Here is a 22,171-nt window from a genome sequence, read left to right on the forward strand (position 1 = left end):
TTTATAATTTCTCCCATATATTTTTGTTTATCTTATAGTATATATTTCATTCTTATCTTTAATTGCAAACGTGTAATAAATGATAAACTCTAGGTAAATTTTGACAAAGCATATGATTCAGGATATATTTCTAAAGATAAATATTACTTTAATTACCTAACTTAATTCCCTTAGCATCTAGGGTCTTTAAAGGGGCAGATAATGGATATAAAAATAGCTTAAAACCCTCCTATATTATCTTGGATCTTACACCAGGTTTTCAAGTTATATAATAAAGTGATACACGCAGCAAGATAAAATAACGATTACCCCCGTCCACCCCCTTTATTCAAACCCCTCCCCTCCTACTAGATGAACAAATTGGCCAATTAATGACAGTGAAAATAGCAACCTAAATTGACGACAATTTTCCCCTGTTATAATATCCACGCATATTATACAATATACATCCATTTCTCCAGCGAAAATTGATGCAACATTTTTCCCAAATTACCATTTCAGAAAAAAAAGTAAGATATAAGTTTTAGTTTCATTTTATGTATCTTACATTACAGAATAGTTTTCAAAATGAAAAATTTTCTAATATTTGTGATTTTACTTATTTTTTATAATGTAATATCAAGTGAAATTATTGTTGAAACGTATGATAAAAATGGTAAGTTCAATTTTGTATTTTTTATGGATTTTTTAATTAATGAAGCTAATTTTCAGAATTATTACAAATTAAACTAGCTATTATTCATAAAAAATATTTGTTAAAAAATGATTTAGATCAATAATTTCTTGGATATTACACCATACTATCATTTACTCTAATAAAGTATAACTATAAACTTGTAGCGAGCTAAAATAACGATTTACCAAATCCCCCTCCCTCTTTACCTTATCAACCACTCTTTCTAGACGAACGAAATGTCCAATAAAAGACAGGGGAAATAGCAACCTAAATAGATGACAATTTTTATCCCATCATAATATCCACGTATATTTTACATCCATTAGAATTATTATTATTATATATACAAACTGAACCAAAAAAGTTTTGTAAATTTGGTTAATTTAATATCTTTCTAATTATTTACTATTATTTTTAGTTCTTCCAAACGCTGTTGATTTTTATGAAGACTATGTACAACAAAATAAACCTGTCATTTTAAAACAAGGTAAAGATTATAAATTGCATTCAGAGGCATGCAGAAATTGGATCAGTAAAAACGAATGGGCGCTACCCAATTTACTAGTCAAAGAAACTTTGTATCTTTTGAGTTTATAGGGGCTAAATGCAACGATCTGACAACAAAATAGCACCCTCCTGGATGGAGGCTACTATAGAGGCTTCTAGGGATTCTTAAGGGAAGGAGAAGTCGACCGACACTTTCAATATTAGTTGTGTTATTTTGAAATATTAACGCAAATTGGGTTTGATGGTCATTTGTTCTAGTGCCAGTTTCTCTAGAAAGGTTAAAGAACCATCCAAACTGGCCTACAATTAGTCAATTAAAATGTATACTGGCCTGTCATTGGTAATTTAGGCTGTGTATTGGCCTATCATTGGTCATTTTTTATTGTTTTATGTCATTTTTTATTGGCACGATAAAGTGCTTCAGTAATTGCTCCTAAAAGTCAAATAAAAAAAATATACATTGTTATACATTAGCATACTTGTTTTCTGATAATAATCATAAATTTTCAATTAATACTTGAATTTTATGCAAGATTTGAAATCGGTAAAACGTTTCTCTCATGCATAAGCTTTCAGGCAAAAATCTTGTATGAAATTTTAGGAATGTATGGCATGGATCTTCACAATTTGAAAGTAGAAAATCTTAAAAACTCTGGTCTGGCTTTGGTAACTTTTATAGGTACATTTTTTTATTTGCATTGACCTTATGGGGTAAGACAGTATAATGATTGAAAAAATTACCCCTGTTGTAGATTAAATTTGAGAAGTTTGGAACCAACCAATCAAAATTCAATACAGTACTCCGATCGCCTCTGTTTAGTATGGTCTAGTAATAAATAAAGTTTCCAGTTCAAGTTTTTAAAGTTTAACTTCCTTTTAAGTAGTTACTTCTAAATCAGGGTATGTCCGTGCGTCCCTTCGTCACTTTTTAAATTGCAGTATTTTTAGATGCCCGTTGGTATAAGTAGAACAAAAAGATGACCATTAGGATTTTTTCATCAAAAACCTTTCCAATTTATTGTCTATATTGATCCCGCGCTTCTTGTATAATTACTTACAATTTTTAATGCTTAAAATAAAATTTTACTCAGAGAAAGTAATGTTAAGTGTATGTTAAAACTTTTCAGACTTGAACTGTCAAAATTGTTCCGAACAGGATCCAAGCTCAAACTCTGGAGAAGACTGTGGCCACTTTACAAACCTGAATTCTTTCCTCAATAAAGTAACAACACTTACCTTTTTAACTTTTAATAGTGCCTATAAATGACGTCATACTGGCCTACCATTGGTCAATTAAAATGTATACTGGCCTTCCATTGGTAAATTAGTCTGTATATTGGCCTAACATTGGTCATTTGTATTGTATGACATCATTTTTAGACACAAAAAAACTTCCCAGCCCCTATCAAACATTATATTTTACAACAGACAATGAAACAAACTATAAGGCAAAGTTTATATTTGAATAGTTTTACCTATAAGAAAAGAACAGTCGTCTATATTTAATAACATCTGTAAGAATTCCAAATAGCGTTACGGACTGACTTACTGACGGAGAATGTTAATTATAGAATAGCTTTGCTACTAATAATCAATCTTATCCCTACAAACCATCCAAATATTAGACAATTCCATGGTTAACTAAGGTAGATTCTTTTTGTGAAAAATCCTCCAAAATCGCATTAATTAACAAAAATTAAACAAAAACTTATGTTAATAACCCTTTTTATGGTTTTATTAAAAATTTTTATTTTTTATGCGATTTTGGAGGATTTTAACAAAAAAATTTAGTGAGCCAAAAAGTTTTTTTAAGAACTCACCTCTAGACTATTACCGACTTGATTTTAAAGGAATTGAGCGAATCTGGATGTAAGATAGAGTCACCTTTAGCTGGCAACCTCAAGAAATTTGTTATAATCCCAAGGTATGCATCTTTAAAAATAATCCAGAGTACCCTCGCATTGTTAGGATATTGCAGGTTTGAGCTCTCCTAAGGCTATAGGGATAGGAAAAAGTAACTCCTTTCCCATGCGCAATTTACAACTTATTTTTAAAAATCAGCAGAAATGTTTTTGATCTCGTTAGGCACTTTGAAAGAAAGCAGCTCATTTTGTAATTATTGTATTTAAGCGCAGTTTCTTTTTAGTTAGAATAACGTCAATTACAGAAAGGTATTTTTAAACTTCTGTAAAAAAAAGTATCTACTTATTACTGACCTATTTGGATTAGTAAAGTATTGTAAAATGTATCAATATATTTCCACTGTAAGATGTAAGAAACCAAATAATAAGAAAAATAACAGGGCTCACCAGCCGGTGCAGTTTTTATTTTTTTCTGCGGGATTCAATTTTGAACAATTCGCACCAGTAAACAGCTTCGCTAAATAATTTTTTAAAAGTTTTGGTTACTTTGTTCTGAAGAAAAAGGATTTAAATGTTTTTTTGTTTATTCTCATATCATTTTAAATCCCTGATATTTTGCAAAAATACTGCCAGTTGTTTTTGAACAATTATCTGCTGCAGTCGCAAGAAAAATAAATTCTAATATTCAGCCGCCTGATAAAAGGCAATTCGTCGCGGCTGCTTAACCATGAGACATATTTCCCCTAATGCATTTGAAGAATAGAAAGTTTATAATTTTATGTATTAAAAATAAACTTTGTGCGACCTCTCTCTCTTCTTTGACCACTGGGTTTATGTAACTTATATTTATCAGGGAGAGAGAGGAAAATGGCACTCATATTAATCATTTTATTATTCCCTTCAATATCTAAAAAAAAGGAAGGGAAGGCGGAATTTTTAGGGATTAAAAGGAATAAGACAACGGCAACTAAATTAATTACATTCCCAATGTTGATACTCAAACTTCTGTAGATTACAATTATTGGTTGAAACGTTTGGATACTCAAATCTATAAAACAACCAATCAAAATTCACTAAAGTCCCTAAAGTTGTTAGCCGACGAATAAGAAAACGTTAGTAAAAACTTTGGGGACTATCGAAATAAATAGCCCCTTGTTCCACCCTCACTGTGGATGTTCTGATTGTCGTCCCTGTAGACAAGTAAAACAATAATTGTAGCAATAATTCAAATAATTATAAAAGAGGAGCAGTAAAGTGCTTTTGATGCTTAAAATTCAGGATGCTTAATAGCTTGGTTACTGAGTGTGTGTAGCCCCCCAGGGTTAGAGCACCGTAGGGTTAGGGCCCATCGCTAAGGTTACTCCCACCCATTATGTTTAATTTATTTAATTTTACTGGGGGGGGGGGGGGGGGGGTTTGCTCGACTAAGCAACTGGAGTAAAACCACATATTTTTTATAAATCTTATAATTGCTCTGATCCCTTAAGTCTGAAATATTGGAAACAAATGTTCCAATATTCAAAAGTTACTTGAAAACTTCTGAAAGGTTTGTTCCAACTTTTCTTCTTTCTTTTGGGTGGGTAGCTTGGTTGAAATATCATTTTATATGTCTCTCATTTATCTACTATAAGAGGCTTCTCCTCTTGAGACTTATCTGTAAAGAGAAAGGTGGTTAAATTGGCCCACTACCTTAACTTTTAGTTGTTGGTGCTATTGAAGATAAGTGTCTCTTTTTATAAAACTAGCGGCTTCGCCCCTAGCCTCTAGGGGCTTTGCCCCAAGAGGTTTGATCAACCTAATTTTTGTATTTTAGATTTAACAGAATTTTTTTTTCTGGGGGGGGGGGGTATTTTTCCCGGGACCTTTGAGAAGCTACCCTGTAAAGGAGAACCCTATCGGTTCAGCGGTTAGCGAGATCCTTTGGTACAAACAAACATCGTTCTACTTTGTATTATAGATAGCGCGATATAGCAACCAGGGAGTAAGGGAGGGGACAATGGGCAATTAATTCAATTTAAGAGGGTTCGCTGAAAAGCAACGAAAACCAGATTTTTCTAGAAAATTTTACCAAAATTGTAAGGGGATCATGGTAACCTAATTTAGAACAAAATTAGTTCTAAGAAAAAAATCATTTACTTGAAAATTAAATTATCAACACATCACAATGTAGTAAACATTCTGTAATTAATCACTAGAAAAATCTTGTTTAAACCACCCTCAACCCTTCTAATATATTTATAACTGACCCCAAAATTCAAGCGGTATTAAAGATTATTTAATACATAAATATCACAGTAGAGTTTCTATACATGAAAAGACATTTTCTTGGGAAAAAATATTTGTTAAAACCAGCAATAAAAAAACAAACTTTTCTGTCTGCATATTCAAAACTAGCTCAGCTAGTTGGCGGGGCATTGATGCGCAAGTCCCCAAAATCAGTAAGAATCTGCTGTATTCGTGCACATTCCCTTTAAGCCAGTCCCCAAAGTCTGAGACTACTTAAAAATTGAATATTCGATCCATTGTCCCCTCCCTTACTCCCTGTATAGCAACATTTAATATTTTACGTTTTCTGTAATCCTATAAAATATTAAGGTTTTTTGTCTATAGCTTAAGATTTGAATAGCTACTAAATTGAGTAATTTCTGCTTTATAAGGAAGCCCTACATAGGTTCCGGGATTGTTTTAGTCCATTCTTTTGCCATATATATACAGATAAAACCATTTGAATATAGGGCCCCCCGTTGATGCTAGTGGCACAACCGCTATTTTTTATATAACTTGAAATATACTTTTTAGGTTTCTAGTATATTTTTATATGGCAAAGTAATTACTTTCTGTGTTATGATACTTATGGATAATTTCTTCCAATTGTCTTTATTACAGACCGTTGATATGCAGCAATTATACAGAAGCTTTTGAAAGTACAAGACATATCCTACAGTTTCATAAACAAGAATCAGACCAGGTTATTATGATTATATAATACAGAAAATACTTAGGTATAGGTATACCTATTGTCTCATTTTAGGTAAAGGTGTTTCTAAATTTTAAAATGTTGTATTTTAGATTAGCCAATAAAGAAAATAGTTTAGAATAGTTTTAATAGAAATAAAAATTGTAAAAAACACTTTTCCACATACAAAATGTATGATCGTTCGTTCCATTAGTTTCAAAGAATTGAAACACGAGGAATATTTGTTATTATTCGGAATTTATATATAAGAGAATTTGATTTCTCTATTCAGTTTCCTATCACTAAAGGTCCTCTTATTAAAGTAGTAAGCTTTATTTGTCTGTAGCGAAGGATCTCGCTTACCGCTTAACTGATATGGTTCTTTACAATGTAGCTTCTTTTAGGTCTAGGGAAGATTTAAAGCTATTTTGGGATAGGGTATACCAAGCCTCCCAATAAAATATTTAATTTAATTTTCTTTTTCTTATTAAAACTAAAATAGAAATGGGGCGGGGGGTTGACTTCTTATCCCTCTAATGTCTTCTAAAAACATACCACTTCTTCTTTTTAGGTTATTTTGAGTGAAAATGATATTTTTTGGTGTTTAATTGATGGAGCTGCAAATATCGCCTTCGGCAGGTACGATACACCAGATAAATTATTGATTAAATATAAATACTAGATAGTCATTATTGCCTTATAATAATCAAATCTTACAGCATTTTGGCCCTACTCAAATGCCCTACTGACAATCAACTCTTTGATTGCACGTCCTTTGTCTGAAGTCCTAGCTGTTTATGGTAATGAGTTGCGCCTGTATGGGGCTAAGGTATTCCCCTATTCGAACTATTTATATCTGGCACCTGACATAGCAGAAGTAGGAATCATTTTTAGCGTATTTAGTTATGACGCGGTGTTGGGTCGAGATTCGAACTTAGCATCCGTGTCCTATCTCAATATTTGCTACTAGCTAAAAAAGCTTCAAACTTCCCCCCAAAAAATCAAAATTTGAAAAATTAAAATTTTAAATGTATAATGTATAAATCGTTTATAAATTATATCGCTTTTACTTTTGGCCGGAGTAGCTGAAAATAGCGTTTGCAATAATTGGGTTATCTGCTGTACACATTTGGAAATTATTGAAGAAATCGGCAATCCATTTTCAGCTCATCCCTTCATAGTCTAATAGTAGAGCTTGGCAGCCGCGCATTAGCCACCTGCAATCGTCAAAGCATACAAACGGGTTAAATTTGAGGATAGTTGCCGCTGATGCGCGGATCCCGGCCATGCCTCATGGTTTAGCTACCAGACAGACTAACAGCAATTGTATCTATTGAAAAGATTTGCTTTTATAAATATTTTATTTAGAGAAGGCAGTGCTACTTTAATAGCAATGAGAAAAGGTATGCTTTTTTGGATAGTATTGTCTTTGTAGCAAAGCAACTCTAATATAGTCTCATTTCTTATTTACTAGCGGCTACGCTCCTAGAGACCTTTAGGGGCCATTGAGGGGTGATAGTCGAGCCTCCATTTGCAATTGCAATTTTGAAAAGAAAAAGTAAAAAAAAATATTTTTGGAGGGGTCCTTTTTTTCTAGCTCATGGTAGGGTGGTGATCCCAATAAACCTCCCCCAATATAGTTATAAATCTTCCCAGGACCTCTGAGAAGCTACCCTGTAATGGAGAACCATATCGGTTCAGTGTTTAGCGATAAGAGACAGAGATCCTTTTACATAATTATAAGGATAAATATTTTCAAAAGATAGAAACCGTGATATTGAGAAGAGGATATAAAAGAGAAAAAAAATTATATGTTATCTGCGGTATTAATTGTTTTAGAGCTTTTTGGATAAAGGGGTAGTTTTAAATTATAAATAAATAATATTGTGTTTTCAATCAAAAAAGTACGGTAAAGTGTTAAACAATAAAAGTTGAAGGTTACCATGATAGAAAATAATTTTTTTGGGACTAACTTTATTTGACTAGGAGCTGCTCTATTAAAATCAAAGTTTAACATTATTTGGATTTTATAGGTGATTGCGTTTTTATACCTGCCAAGACGAAGATTATAAAATCTATGACAGGTCTTGAAAACTCTTTAGAAATAAGGTAAAAACAAAGAACACTTTTAACCAAAAGTTGTATAGCAATATCGAAGCTTTTAATAAAAAACGACGCCATACTGCCTACTATTGGTCAATTAAAAAGTATACTGGCCTGCCATTTGGTAATTTAGTCTGTGTATTGGCCTGTCATTGCTCATTGGTATTAAATGACATCTATTAAATGACATCTATTTTATTAGGCAATAAAATTACCTGGCCCAAGTGGTGGGGACTTTCTTCGTGTGCTATATAATTGCTTTTTGTTCTTTTGTAGCGACTCAGCTGTGTTTATAATTCCGACGCTATTGGCTAATATCCAAAGACGCAAATACAAGTTTGCACATGAATCCCAATCTGCGTTGGTAGAGTTACATATAGGATTACTTTAATCAAGTGAATTACGCGCTCTGTAAACAGTAAATTATTTTCTCGCATTCATTCGAATCCGGTGGATTGAAACCGGTTCTCATCCAAACAAAAAAACTATGTCTAGCATCGTATTATATCCAGCTTTCTACGAATAGCACCTCGGGGCTAAAAAACTGGTTTTAATCTTATACTTGTACATTCTATATCCGCAGAAAGCTGTTTATAATACGATGCGAGAAATAACTATTATATAAAAAATTTCGTTCTGCAATTTGCTTATTATTATAAGATATGATTTTACTATTGGAATGTATGTTGATTCCTAGGTCTATTTTACACAAAGTTAAAAGTGAGACAATCACAGCTTATAAATTCTAACAAGTCAGGCAATCTGCATTTTTAGCAGTTTTAGATATTTAAAACACGAAATTATTATTCTTTACTAATATTCTGCTTATTCAGTCCTGACACTCTACAAGTGTGAATGGTCGTTTGTCCTTCCATTTCAGAGCTTCGATTTTATTAATGTTATCATCCTTGTTTTTCATTAAGATTAAACAGAGAAAAACTACCAGAGCCAAGTATAGAGTGCATGAAATCTATGGGTAATAAGTCCCCACTATCTACTGTCTCCTTTGCAGGTATCTATGTGACTATCAGGAATCTAAAAGGATAAGCCAACGGCCGATAAATTGATGTACATCCCCAATGATGATTAAAAAAATTACCCCTTCTTTAGATTACAATTAGTGATTAAAATGTTTGGACACTCAATTTAATGAACCAATCCATCAAAATCCACTTAAAATCAACTTAAGTCCCCAAAGTTGTAAATCCAACGAATAAGAAAACGTTAATGAAAAAATTTGAGGACTAGTGTAAAAAACAGTCCATTGTTCCCTCGCTCTCTGGTAACTATGAAGTGGCGTGCGGAAGGGGGGTGTCAACATCCCCCAAAACAAGATATTAGGAACCTGTCAAGGTTCTCAACCTTACCCTTTGATGAATCTAGCCATCTATCTTCAATTTACCACAACATTTATCTATCTATCTAATCTTATTTATATATGAGGGGACATTGGGGTGCTTATTACATTAGTCCCTAAAGTTTTATAATAACGTTTTTATATTGAATGGCTTAATTACTTTTGGGACTTTTATTGAAATTTGATTGGTTTGCTCATTAAGTTTAGAATCCAAACTTTTCAACCTCTAATTGTAAACTACAGGATGGGTAATTGATGTATTATAATTTGGGATGTAAATAAATTTATCACCCCTTGCCTTATCCCTTTAGATCCCTGTATAATGTATCTATCTATTGTTACTAATATAAAGTTAGTATATCTCTTGAGTAAAGATTTGTATAAAGTTGGTTGCAAAGTTGCACTAAAAATCATCCAATAATGGATAAATTAAGAATAGATAAAAACTTATGAATTTCAATTATTTGCCTTTCAGTCCGTAAGGCTGCTTATTTGCCAAAAAAAATCCAGTAAAAAACTTATTTGATCTGTCAGTCTGTCGATCAAATTAAAAAAAAAATTCATAAATTAGAATGCAAAGGTTTCGTGATTTTGCATTATTGTTCTAATCCTTATTTTTTACTCTTCCTATTTGAAACCAACTTTTTCCGTTTGTCCATCCATGATTTTTGTGCATTGCTACTTGTGAATGTTGCCATCCTTGTTTCATATAAGCCATTTAAGAATGACCTGTAGTGTTTCAGCACTGTATCCATAATTTTTATAAATCTATTACCGTAATATTACTGCAAATGTAAAAACTAGTAAGAACTTATAATCCTTATTAGATATTATTTGGGTAGTATAGATATCATATACATTTGCCCGTCCGTCTTCGTCAATTATATAAAATGACATTTCGAAAAAAATTCATAATTTACGTGATTTTGTTGTCCAATTATAATAAAAACTAGCGGCTTCGCCCCTTGCACCTAGGGGATCTGATTTACAGGGATAATAAGGCATAGCTTAGAAGAAATGCAAGGCATAAATCTAAAAATGAAATAGCCTAAAACCATCCTAAGACCTATGTGAAGTCTCCCTAAAAATGAGATCTCAATCATTTCGTTAGTTATTTAAATCTTAAGCTTCAGATAAAAAATACCTTACTACTTTGTATAAGAGGATAATGATTTTACTTTAAAAACTAGCATTCTGAATCAAGGTTGTTACGCTTTCGCGGGTTTTTTTGGAGGGGGGGGGGGAGGATACTTTCCCTCACCCTAAATTTTACATGGGGAGGGTATTTATCCAATTCAGGCTTTTTTTGTTGGAAGGTGAGGGTTAAGAACTCACATTTAATTGAAATATTCACCTGATTTATTTTTTAAAAAAATTCTAGAATATAAAAAATATTTGATTTGTAGGAGATGGAACAGTTGGAATAGAACATTCAAGAGATTTGGTAAGTATCCTAACTTCTCTATAACTGGATCGAGTATGTGTCCAAAATCTATTAGTAAATTAAGAATTTGTAATTCTATTTTGTAAAATATTGTTGCTTGTAAATCTTAAATGTGTCGGATAATGAAACAAATTAACAAAGGTGTTTGTCTGCTAAAATTCCTTTTATAAGTTTGACAAATTTTGTTTTCAGATGGACCATATGGATATAGTATTTTTATTTCTATATACAAAACTTATCTAAGAATATCCTCCATGCAACCACTTATCTAACTATGAGCTTATCTATCTATACATCTGTATATTTATGTATGTATGGGATTATCTATATGTGTATCTATCTATCAGCCAGACTATTGACGCAGTTTATTTTGAAAAAAGAGGAAAATATATTATTTATTCAAATATATTCAAAAATAAATATTTCGTTGAAACTGCAGAAAAAAATAGTAAACTTAAAAGTATAATATTTCTTTTTTTTATTTCTTAGCGCTTTAAACAATGCATTTTGCTGTCCTGATAAGCTATTCAATCATCTGTCTGTACCGAGGAATCTCGCTAACCAGCAAACCGATATGGTTCTCCTTTAAAATGTAGCTTCTTATCGATCCTTGGAAGGTTTAATAACTATTTTTGGTAAGGGTTCCTCCCCCCTCCCAGGTAAAATTTCAAGAGAAAATCAACTTACTCCATCTAGAGGCGATTTTTTTAACAGCTGATCTTGACATAGATTGAAAAAAAACATTCCCCTAGAGGCCTCAAGGGGCATAGCTGCTAGTAACTGATATAGCATCTAACATACAATTTTGATGTAGCCGCGCTACATGTTTTCACTTGCTACATTAAAGAAATATTAAATATATTTCCGAAACATTGAAATTGTAAGAGATGCGAATGCGTTAGGGATAAAGGAATTGGATAATAAACAATGGATAATTTGTGACGCCAATTAAATGCGTAATAAAGATACCCATGATAGATTAAAACTCAAAAACGCGCAGCTAGAGCTGTACTACACAATAAGAACACACATCTTAGTAGAAAATATATTTCGCTTTATTCAAGCCTTCTCGAATCTCATTTCTAAAAAATAATGACCATATTTGCAAAAATTCTTAAGAAAACAACAAGCTTCATACTATTTAAAATTAATATAAGTTTAACAAAAAAACAGGTTAAAAATTATTAAGTACTTTGAAAAAGGAATTTTTTGAAACAAAATAAAATCTTTTTACTTTGAAATATGGTGAACCTAATTGTTTAAGAGTTTATGTACAACTGAATTATTTGTAGTGTTCAAGAATTGGGGGGGGGGGCGGGGAGTGGGCCCGGGGGGGTGTTAGCAGATGACATTTGGCGGTTAACTTTTCAACAATGTTAAGAATTTATATAACAAACTATTAATGGTTTACTTGTATAACCAAATCCTGTTTCAACCCTATCCCCCAAAGTTTTAAAGCTAACAAATGACAGAACGAGTTTATAACCTTTCGGCAATATGATACACTGCCCCCTTTATCCCTGGATTAAATATCAAGGATCTAAAAGAATAAGACAATGGCCGATAAATACAAGTACAATCCAAATTTTGATATAAAACATACCCCTAATGAACATCATAATTAGTGGTTGAAACATTTGGACACTCATCTTAATGAACCAACCAATCAAAATTCATTAAAAGCCCCCAAAGTTGATAAAGCCAATAAATAAGAAAACGTTGGGGACGTTTCCCCTCCATCTCTGAAATAAATATACATGAGTGAGTGTGCATATAATAGAAAGAACTACAAAATCAATAAAATCCAGCATTGCTTCGAAACCAGATCTTAGCCAAACTAAAAAATCATGTATCGTATCGTATTACAGACAATTTTTAACATTTTTCCCCTCGTGGCTAACAAAACTGGTCTTAATTTTATAAATTAAACTAAACTTAGGAAAACAAGAGCAATATATGATTTTGTTTGTTAGACTTTATCAAAGCATTTGATTTTTTAAAACTTTAAATCCATTTAGATTTTAAAGACATATGTTTAATTGTTATTGACCAATAGGCGAATAAATATATATACTTTCTAATGGTACACTTTGATCAACTATCTCAGGTGCAACTGTAATTATGCTATAAACCTTTCCTCTCATATATACTGTAAAATTGATTCATTATTACTTGGATCTTACACCAGATTTCATTTACTCTAATAAAGTGAAACTTGTAGCTGCTCAAAATAACGATCTTCTCCATACAACCCCTTGACTCAATCCCCTGTCCTCCTATTGGATGAACAAACTGACCAATTAATGATGTTTACATCCCTTCAATGGTACTTTCCTTCCTATTTCAATACATCTGCTTAGATTTAGTGTTGTGTTGCACCCCTCCCCCCCCCCCCTATCTTCAAAAAGCCCCTGAAGGCTTAGCCGCAGTTTTAGTGTTCAAATATTTTTTTTTTTTGATAATTTGTAGCACCATAGCCAATGTGAATAAAAGTTTAGATAGGAATTGTGTATTGTATACTGTATAGTACATATATATAAATTCTTTCAGGAAAATGCTTCTTCAAATTTGGTTTTGTCTCAAGAAAATATGTTTAAGAACATTTTTTTATTTTTGTTCATACAAAAAATGTATTAGTATAGATGTATAATCTAAACAACTACCTAGCTCAAGTGGTTGGATCCTTTTCGTCTGCTAGCAAATAGTTTCAGATCTTTGTAGGGACTTAGCCGTTTTAGCAATTGATATATTATTACTTGCATGTTATTCTTTATTTTCATTTTCTTTTGAGAAAGTGAAACTTGCAGTGGGCCAAAATAACGATACCCTCTTCCACCCCTTTACCCCATCCCCTACCCTTTCATTGACGAATTGGGGTGGATTCTTTAAAAAAATTGCCCCACTAATCGCTTTAAGATTTTATTTAATATTTGGACACAACCCAATCTGTCCCGATTTTGTATCTCTTTTGAAAAGTGCGATTCCTGTGACGTCATATTAAAAGGGAAGGGGGAAGAAAATCTCTTCCCTTTTCTCCCATCTCTTTTGTAGAGATTTTCTTCCCCCCTTCCCTTTTTCTTTCCCAAAACGTATATGACGTAACTGGAATCGCACTTTTCAAAGTGATACAAAATCGGGACAGATTGGTTGTGTCTAATATTTGTAGATTTTTTATGTGAATTTGGCGGATTTTTCACGAAAACAATTTTGCCCCACTAAGCAATAAGTGGGGCAAATTTTTTTTTAAGAATCCACCTCTGATTATTGAGTTGTGATTATTGTTTATTTAGGAAAGGAAACTGCTGGAAAAGGTTATCAAGATATTTGGATGGATTTTTAAGAAATCACTTAGTGTAGAACAATTTTTTACTCAAATTAAAACGTAAGTAAACAAGGATGACAACATCCATAAGTAGCGAAGCACAAACAATTAAATAAGAATTTAGATATTATTTGTCAAAAGCATGCATATTAGGAAAAAATCACGAAACCTTTTCAACATTTGTTTTTAATTTGACTAACGGTCAAAGTAAATTACATACTGGATGCTCAAAATAACGGAAAATTTAATTTTGATATTTTTAACTACAAAAATTTTAAAAAAAACTGACCATAATCACCAAAGATATGAGGAAAATGTGAAAAATATAAAAATAGCCAAAAACCTGCAAAAAGGCAGTCTGACCGCCACTGATGTTTTCTTGAAACGATAGGAAATTTAATTTTTATATCTTTAACTAAAAAACTTTGGAAATCGGGCCGTAAATACCAAAGTTATGGAGAAAAATGTGAAAAATACAAAAATAGCCTAAAACCTGCTAAAAAGCGGTCCTACTGCCATTGATGTTTTATAGTTCATTGTGCTCTTTAATAATGGGAATGTTGTCAAAACTTTCAGCCTTTTATCTTTTATAGGAGCCGAGAAAATCACGTTTCCCCCAAACTAAGACGGACATACGGACAGACGGACTTTTCAAATTATAGAGTAGCTTCGCTACTAAAAATACAGAACTGTTTTATTTTTCCCTTTTTTCACTTTTTAACCATAAAATGTAGTTTAAAATCAAATATAACATAATTCAAGCATATATTTTTAATGTTTCAGTCATTGTTTTTATTCACATCTTACCATTCATATAAAGGAAATCTTTTTTAATTATACCCTCCAGCATAAATTTTCCTGTTTCATTTACAGCTTTAATGAATGAGCTACCATCTTTTGGGGGTCTCAATGGATAAGACAATTGATAGTAAATGTATATACGCCAGTGAAGAGAATAAAAAAGTATTCCTACTGCAGATTGAAATTTAAGCTAATTTTAATAAAATCACCTAAAGGTTTTTATGAAGATAATGTGGTTATAAAACTTAGGGTACCATTGCATTGTATTTGCTCCTCCTTCCAGACTTTATTGATTTCTGGACTTATTGAAAGTTGTTTTAATCTTTCTAAAACTTTAATTAAAAATATTATAGAGATGGAGAGGTGATCACTGATATAAAAGTTTGGAATAATGAATTCATTGCCAGGTAAAATAATAATCAGAAAAATGATAACTATTTACATAAAAGCGAAGCTTTTGTGCCGTATTATCATGAGAATAGCCATATTATAAGTCAACTTTGGTGTCAAGATTTAAATGGATGCTTGTAGTTTCTAGTAATAAGTTATAAGAATAGAGTTGTTTCACTTTCAAAATTGTACCTCATCATAACAGGAATTTACATACAATATGTAAAATTTATATATCTATGCTAACATGCCCAATGATCTATGAGACCCTACATTAAGAGCTATCCGTTACGGACACGCCTAATTGTAGATAAATTTGTTATAACTGACAAACTGTAGATACTCCAAATATAACTCTATTCATCAGTCTGATTGTTGCTCCAATCAATTCTTTAATTTTTAACTTGAATATTTTTTAGAGGAAATGAAATGTTCAATCTTCTTGATACAAATAAGGTAACTATTATCAAATTTAAAACAAAATATAGCTTAGCAAGACCTAGCGATCTTGAGATTTTATCGTAAATTAGCGATTTATTTTTATGTAATTTCCAGTTTGTAAATTGGCAGAGCAATCATACAATTAAGCAATAATGTAAAGATAAGATAATAGATTAAGTTGTGATATTTTAAGCGACTAAGGGTTGCGCCTCTAGCATCTGAGGTATCTGGATTTAAAGGCCCAGGAAAATTCATCCCATGACATAAATAACTACTTTATTTTATGGGATAAAACAATAAACTAAATAGTTATGCACTCCCAAATGTTGCTAAACATAATTACAACTTCTGTAGATTAAAATTGTTAGCTAAAATGTTTGGACACTACTAGTTCGAAACCAACATGTCTAAATAAAACAACGTACCTAAAGTTTAAGGGCCATCGTGGTTAAAAACTTTGGGTACCAGTAAAATTTACAGTCCAATGTCCCCTCCCTCCCTGGATTTAGTCACAGTGCTTTTAAGGGAGTACTCTCGAATCTCCCCCCCCCCCCTTGTTCATGGGGGGGGGAGGGGAGAATATATGAAAACATACACAATCTCTGTGAACGCCTATGTGAACATAATCTAAAGGGATATGACAATGGTCGATAAATTGAAGTACATCCCCAATGATTAAAGACAAAACTACCCCTTCTGTAGATTATGATTAGTGGTTGAAACGAAACGTTTAAACACTCAACTTAGTTAACCAAACAATCAAAATTCACTAAAGTCCCCAAAGTTGTTAAGCCAATGAATAAGAAAACGTTGTAATAAAATTTTGAGGACTAGTGTAACAAACAGCCCATTATCCCCACCACTCACTCTGTGAGCATAAGAAAAAATCTATATATTGGCCTGAAATATTGGATCTACATTTATGTTTCTTAAAGGCTTTTAACCTTTTACTTTTTACTTTTTTGTTCTACAATGCTAAAGATCTCTTGTCTATCTTTGTAAATGAATTTTAAAAATTAAGAAAGACAATAAGGTCTATTAGTAGTGTAGCAATAACAATCTAACAAAACATGTTTTTTGTTTGTTATCCGTTATTATCCGTTCTTCATTTCATATAGGTCCCGGGATGGTTTTAAGCTATATTTATGTCCCATCTCTATGAGTTATAGATGTCCAAAATGATAAGGGTTCAGCCACAAACTGGAAAATGTTTTACATTGCACTATTTTGGGATATAATCATGCTTGTTATTTTACTTTTGAAAATATAATACAGACCTTTTATCATCTTAACTTTCTATTCTTCTATTCAAAATAAATTTAATGTAATGTCTTACAGGGAGGAAGAGGACATAAGGCTCTTTATTACACTAGTCCCCAAAGTATTGTAGTACCGTTTTCTTAGTCGTGGACTTAACAACCTTGGGAACTTTTATTGAATTGTGACTAGTTGGTTCGTTTAGTTGAGTGACCACACTTTTTAACCACTAATTGTAATCTACCGAAGGGTTGATTGTGTATCATCATTGGGGATTTATATCACTTTATCAGCCATTACCTTATCCCTTTAAATCCCTGTAACTTTAACTATCATTCTTTTATTTCAAAAATATAATATTGTTTTGGAGATATTTAAAATTATCAAAATATTTTTATGTAAACCGTAACATCAATCATTATTTTTTCATTAATTTAGGATGGGAAGTTTGACTTATCTGATATTGATAAGCTAAGTGAACAACAAATGAAAAAGTTTAAAGGTAAAAATCCTGTAGTTTTTAATTTGTATCCATCTATATTTATCTGATTTCTTGTTATAAAAATAAAGCTAAACAAAGATCCTGTTAAAAATTCTTAAAAGCTAACATTTTTTATTAACATTCATTCTATTTATATATCCACAAAATATAATTCACAAAATATAGAATCAGATCAAATTTATTTCTGTGTCCATATAACTATTCATTTATTTATCTATCTATCTATCTATCTATACAATTAATTATCTACCTATCCATCCGCCCATATATCTATCTATACGTTAATCTATTTATAATTTGGAAAATCTATTGCATATATATTTGTTAATCTATTATTTAGATTATCTATCGGACAGACTAGCCGACCTGCAAGATATAGCATCAGATCAAAGATTTATAATCTATCCAACCAAACAAAATCAAAAGAAGATCTCTAAAGATGAATTGTGATTTGATCATAATTGCAATGTGTTATATTTTTTTGAGCAATACATGTTAAAATGTTATCTTTTGTTTCGTAGTGCCAACATTTTTAAACCATGGAGTCAATTTTGAGAATGGCATAAAAGCCAGAGGTGGATTCTTAAAAAAAATTGCCCCACTAATCGCAAAATTGTTTTCGTAAAAAATCCTCCAAAATCACATTAAAAATCTACAAAAATGAAATAAAATCTTATGTTAACAACCCTTCTATGATTTTGTTTAATTTTTGTAGATTTTTAATGTGATTTTGGTGGATTTTTCACGAAAACAGTTTTGCCCCACTAAGCGATTAGTGGGGCAATTTTTTTAAAGAATCCACCTCAGCTGTTTTGGGACATAATTGTCCTTGTTGTTTTATCTAAGACTTGCTATTTTAGTCACGCCTTATAAGATGCTGTCATTCTTGTATGTAAGAGCTATGAGTTTATGAAGTTTTGAAGATACCACAAACTGAAACAAGTAAAGATACATCCATAGTAAAGTAGGCAATAACTATATAAATAACATAAGTGTCAGGTTTTAATGTGTGACGTTTTAATAGTTATTTCTTTCATCGTATTATAAACTGCTTTCCGCGGATATAGAATGTACAATTATAAGATATAATACGGTGCTAGACATAGTTTTTTCGCATGGATGAGAACCGGTTCCTATCCACCGGATTCGAATAAATAAGAGAAAATGTTTTAAAATGTTTTCTTAAACATTTTATGACTTGTACCGCTTTTCTAAATTGTACCTATAACTACTAAATGAATTACCCTGCCCAGTTTTATATCTATAGGACAATTCTATAATGCCAGATTAGCGATAAGAGCTCTTTGTTACGGACGGAAAGACTGACCCTAAATGTTAAAAGATTTGCTTTTAAAAAGTGCAGAATCCGTCTGGCGTGGGAGAAAACCAGGGATCTACAGGGATAAGACAATGGACGATAAATTGATCCCAATGATGATACATAAAATTACCCCTTCTGTAGATTACAATTAGTGTTTTAAACGTTTGGACACTCAATAAATTAAACAAACAATAAAAATCCTTAAGGTTGTTAAGCCAACGAAAACGACTTTGGGGACTATTGTAATAAACAATCCAATGTCCCCCTCACTGGAGAGAATACTACGGAGAATACTAATACTAATAAACTTAAAATTAGTTTCAAACTTTAACTAACTTTACCTTTTTTTTAGTGGAGAAGCTACAGTACACTACACAGTACAAGTTGTCAGTTGTTTGTTATTTTTGTCTTACTTGTCTTTATTTTTTGAAAGAAAAATGAAGCAAAAAATGTGCGGAAAGCTATTTTCCATTTAAAGGTGGTGGTACCCTCCCACAAATATTAAAAAAAAACCTCCATAGAACCTATAAAAAGCTACATTTAAAAGGAGAGCTATATCGGTTTCATGGTACAAACATCCTGTTACTTTTATATATGGTCGATAATTATTAAATTCATAAATATTAGAATCCAATTTAATATTATAGAATCTAGGGTCCAAAAAAACAGGAAATACTCTTATTATCTTTTTTTATTTATAATTAAAATTATCTCTTTTTTGATACGATACATGACTTTCAATATGGTCCAGAACCAATTTTAGTCTAGCAAAATTAATTAGAATCGGAACCATACTGGTAAATGATCTATACATTGAGCGATAAATCAATGTATATAATTTTGTTGTTGTATTCTATATTGAAGCTGAAACATAATCACTAAACCTTTCATATCTATTTTATTGTGGTGGTTAGGTTTCGTGATTTTTTTATTATTTAGATAATTTTATAATTGCTCTATTATAAAACTAATATGTAATACAAACAATAATGTTTTGCATAATTTTAAAAGTATAAAATATCACTTATTTAAATAATATTTGAAATTCTATTGGTGCACTTTTTTCAGTGACATGAATATTGATAAATAAAATACACGTGTTATATCATATTCAAGAAGGGAGGGGATATTAAACTGGAAATTATTCTGGTACCCAAAGTTTTATAAACACTATCTCTCATTTGTTGGCCTAAAAACATTGGGTACTTTTATTAAATCATAAATGGTGTTGGTAAAAACTTTTCCAGTAATAATCCTAATCTAAAAAAGGGGTAATATTGTTTATTGTAACTGGGGGTGAACAATGAATATAAATTTATTATTTTTTGTCTTATCCCTTAAAATCCCTGATCATTTCAGATTTTTTAATCAATCAGCAAAAAATTGTATAATCTTATTTACATATAATCATCGACTGATAATCAAACTTAATCATCAAAAATTAGAATTATAAAACTTCCTTGAATTAACAATAATTGGTTCATCCCTAGTTACTAAAGATTTTTCCCAAATGAGGTATTTATTTATTTCTAATTTTTTTTTTATTCCTGTGGGGTGGGGGGGGGGGGGGGGGAGGGTTCGGGAGTGCTTCGTTGATGGAAAAAAAATATTTTTATTTCAATTTATGTTAAAATTTTCAAATATCATGTAGTCTGCTGGAGAATCAATACCTGCTGGACCATACCTGGAACCTAGAACTGACTTGAGAACCTATATTTTTTAATATGTTATACTTTGGAACTTTATTGATTTTGATCCTTGCGTCCTTGTGCCTCTTTAAGAAACAGCATTAACTAATAAATAACAAAATAGTTTGTCATGTGATTATATATATACTTAAAATATGTCTAAAAATAGATTTTAACTAGACTGCATATTGAAATGATACTCATTTTATGCGTATATATTATGTATTCAAGGAAAACAAGAATAATGTATTAATCAGTAGCGCTGCAGAAATAACGCCAAATAACAATGGATATTTTATTACTTGGATTTGCAACAGATTTTCATGTTTTCTAAAAAACAGAAACTCGTAGCTGGCTAAAATAACGATTCCACTCTTCAACCCCCTTTACCCCCCATCGAACTGATCAATAAACGAGTTCCATGTTAGCAAGCTGAATTGACTACAATTTTTCCAACGGCATAATATCACTTATATCGTACATCAATTCTTGAAAAACAATAAAATATAGCATTTTATATAAATTAGTAAGGTTTACATGTCTGTAGCTTAAGCACTAACTACTGAACCGTTTGGGTTCTTCCTTTTAAGCAATCACTTTGGTCTCGAGATGATTATAGAAGTTGAAAAGAATATAAAAAAGATAAATTCTTAGGATAACAGATCTATAGTATAGATGTATATAGACAACTACCTCCCTTTCTTTTTCAAAGACCTCTTTCGTCTGCTTCTAAATTATTTTCTGCTACTTGGCTGTGTTAATATAAGCGAAAACATTGGTTGATTTTCAATGACCCATAAGAAGGGTTGCACAATGTGGTTGCAAAGGGGAAATAAAGTTATTTAACCCTTTCTCCCTCTAGTGTTTTACTCTAACCTTAGGATGGTTTTAGACTATTTGTCTGCCCTTAAAAAACACAAATAAACAGATTTTAAGTTTTTGTAGAGTAAAAATGGAAAAATTCTTAAATGGAAAGTTACGCATTTAAATTAAATTAATCATCAAGAAGCTATAAAAAAATCCTAGTAATTCAAAAATTAATAAAATGTTTCCGTCTTTAAAAATGTTTAGACATATTTTTATGTTTTTTTATGATATATGATACAAGCATGTAATTTTATTTTTCTTTGCTACTTGAGTCTACGCCTCTAGAGGCCATCACCTTAATAAAAATAGTACTCTAAATTTAGGGAGATTTTTTTCACGAGATGATTTCTGTAGATGAAAAGTTTGGACTAATCAATCAAGATAAATACGATACTAGCGGCTTCGCCCCTAGCCTCTAGGGGCTTTGCCCCAAGAGGAAATTTTTAAAAAAGTACCTTTGATGCTGCCATTTAAATTAACTGCCTAAAAAATAAGGTAGATTCTTTTGTTTTTTGGGGGGGTTGGGGGTGTCTCATCCCCAAAGAAAATTGGATTCCCTGAAGAGTAGAATCCAATCGGTTACCGAGATTTGAAGGGACAGACGGACGGACATATTTAAGTATATAAAACATGCTTTACTGTTTCGCAGATTAACCGACACAATAGACCTTTAAAAA

The 22,171-nt window shown here is 31.5% G+C and overlaps 1 protein-coding gene across 1 annotated transcript; it reads left to right on the forward strand.

The window, feature by feature from the left end:
- The first annotated feature begins 523 nt into the window (after positions 1 to 523).
- Positions 524 to 18,124, forward strand: LOC145326948 (uncharacterized). The gene is made up of 16 exons (XM_080170397.1): positions 524 to 655; positions 1,095 to 1,163; positions 1,785 to 1,862; positions 2,311 to 2,405; positions 3,034 to 3,107; positions 5,932 to 6,013; positions 6,573 to 6,640; positions 7,370 to 7,404; positions 8,035 to 8,110; positions 9,028 to 9,116; positions 10,868 to 10,905; positions 14,196 to 14,287; positions 15,382 to 15,435; positions 15,838 to 15,874; positions 17,555 to 17,618; positions 17,959 to 18,124. The coding sequence occupies exons 1-16, from the start codon at positions 568 to 570 to the stop codon at positions 18,066 to 18,068; spliced, it is 1,149 nt and encodes a 382-aa protein (XP_080026523.1). The 5' UTR covers positions 524 to 567; the 3' UTR covers positions 18,069 to 18,124.
- The last annotated feature ends 4,047 nt before the right edge of the window (positions 18,125 to 22,171 follow it).

This window comes from Acartia tonsa, chromosome 8, assembly GCF_053477335.1.
Source record: "Acartia tonsa isolate MP-2025a chromosome 8, ASM5347733v1, whole genome shotgun sequence".
NCBI lineage: Eukaryota > Metazoa > Arthropoda > Copepoda > Calanoida > Acartiidae > Acartia > Acartia tonsa.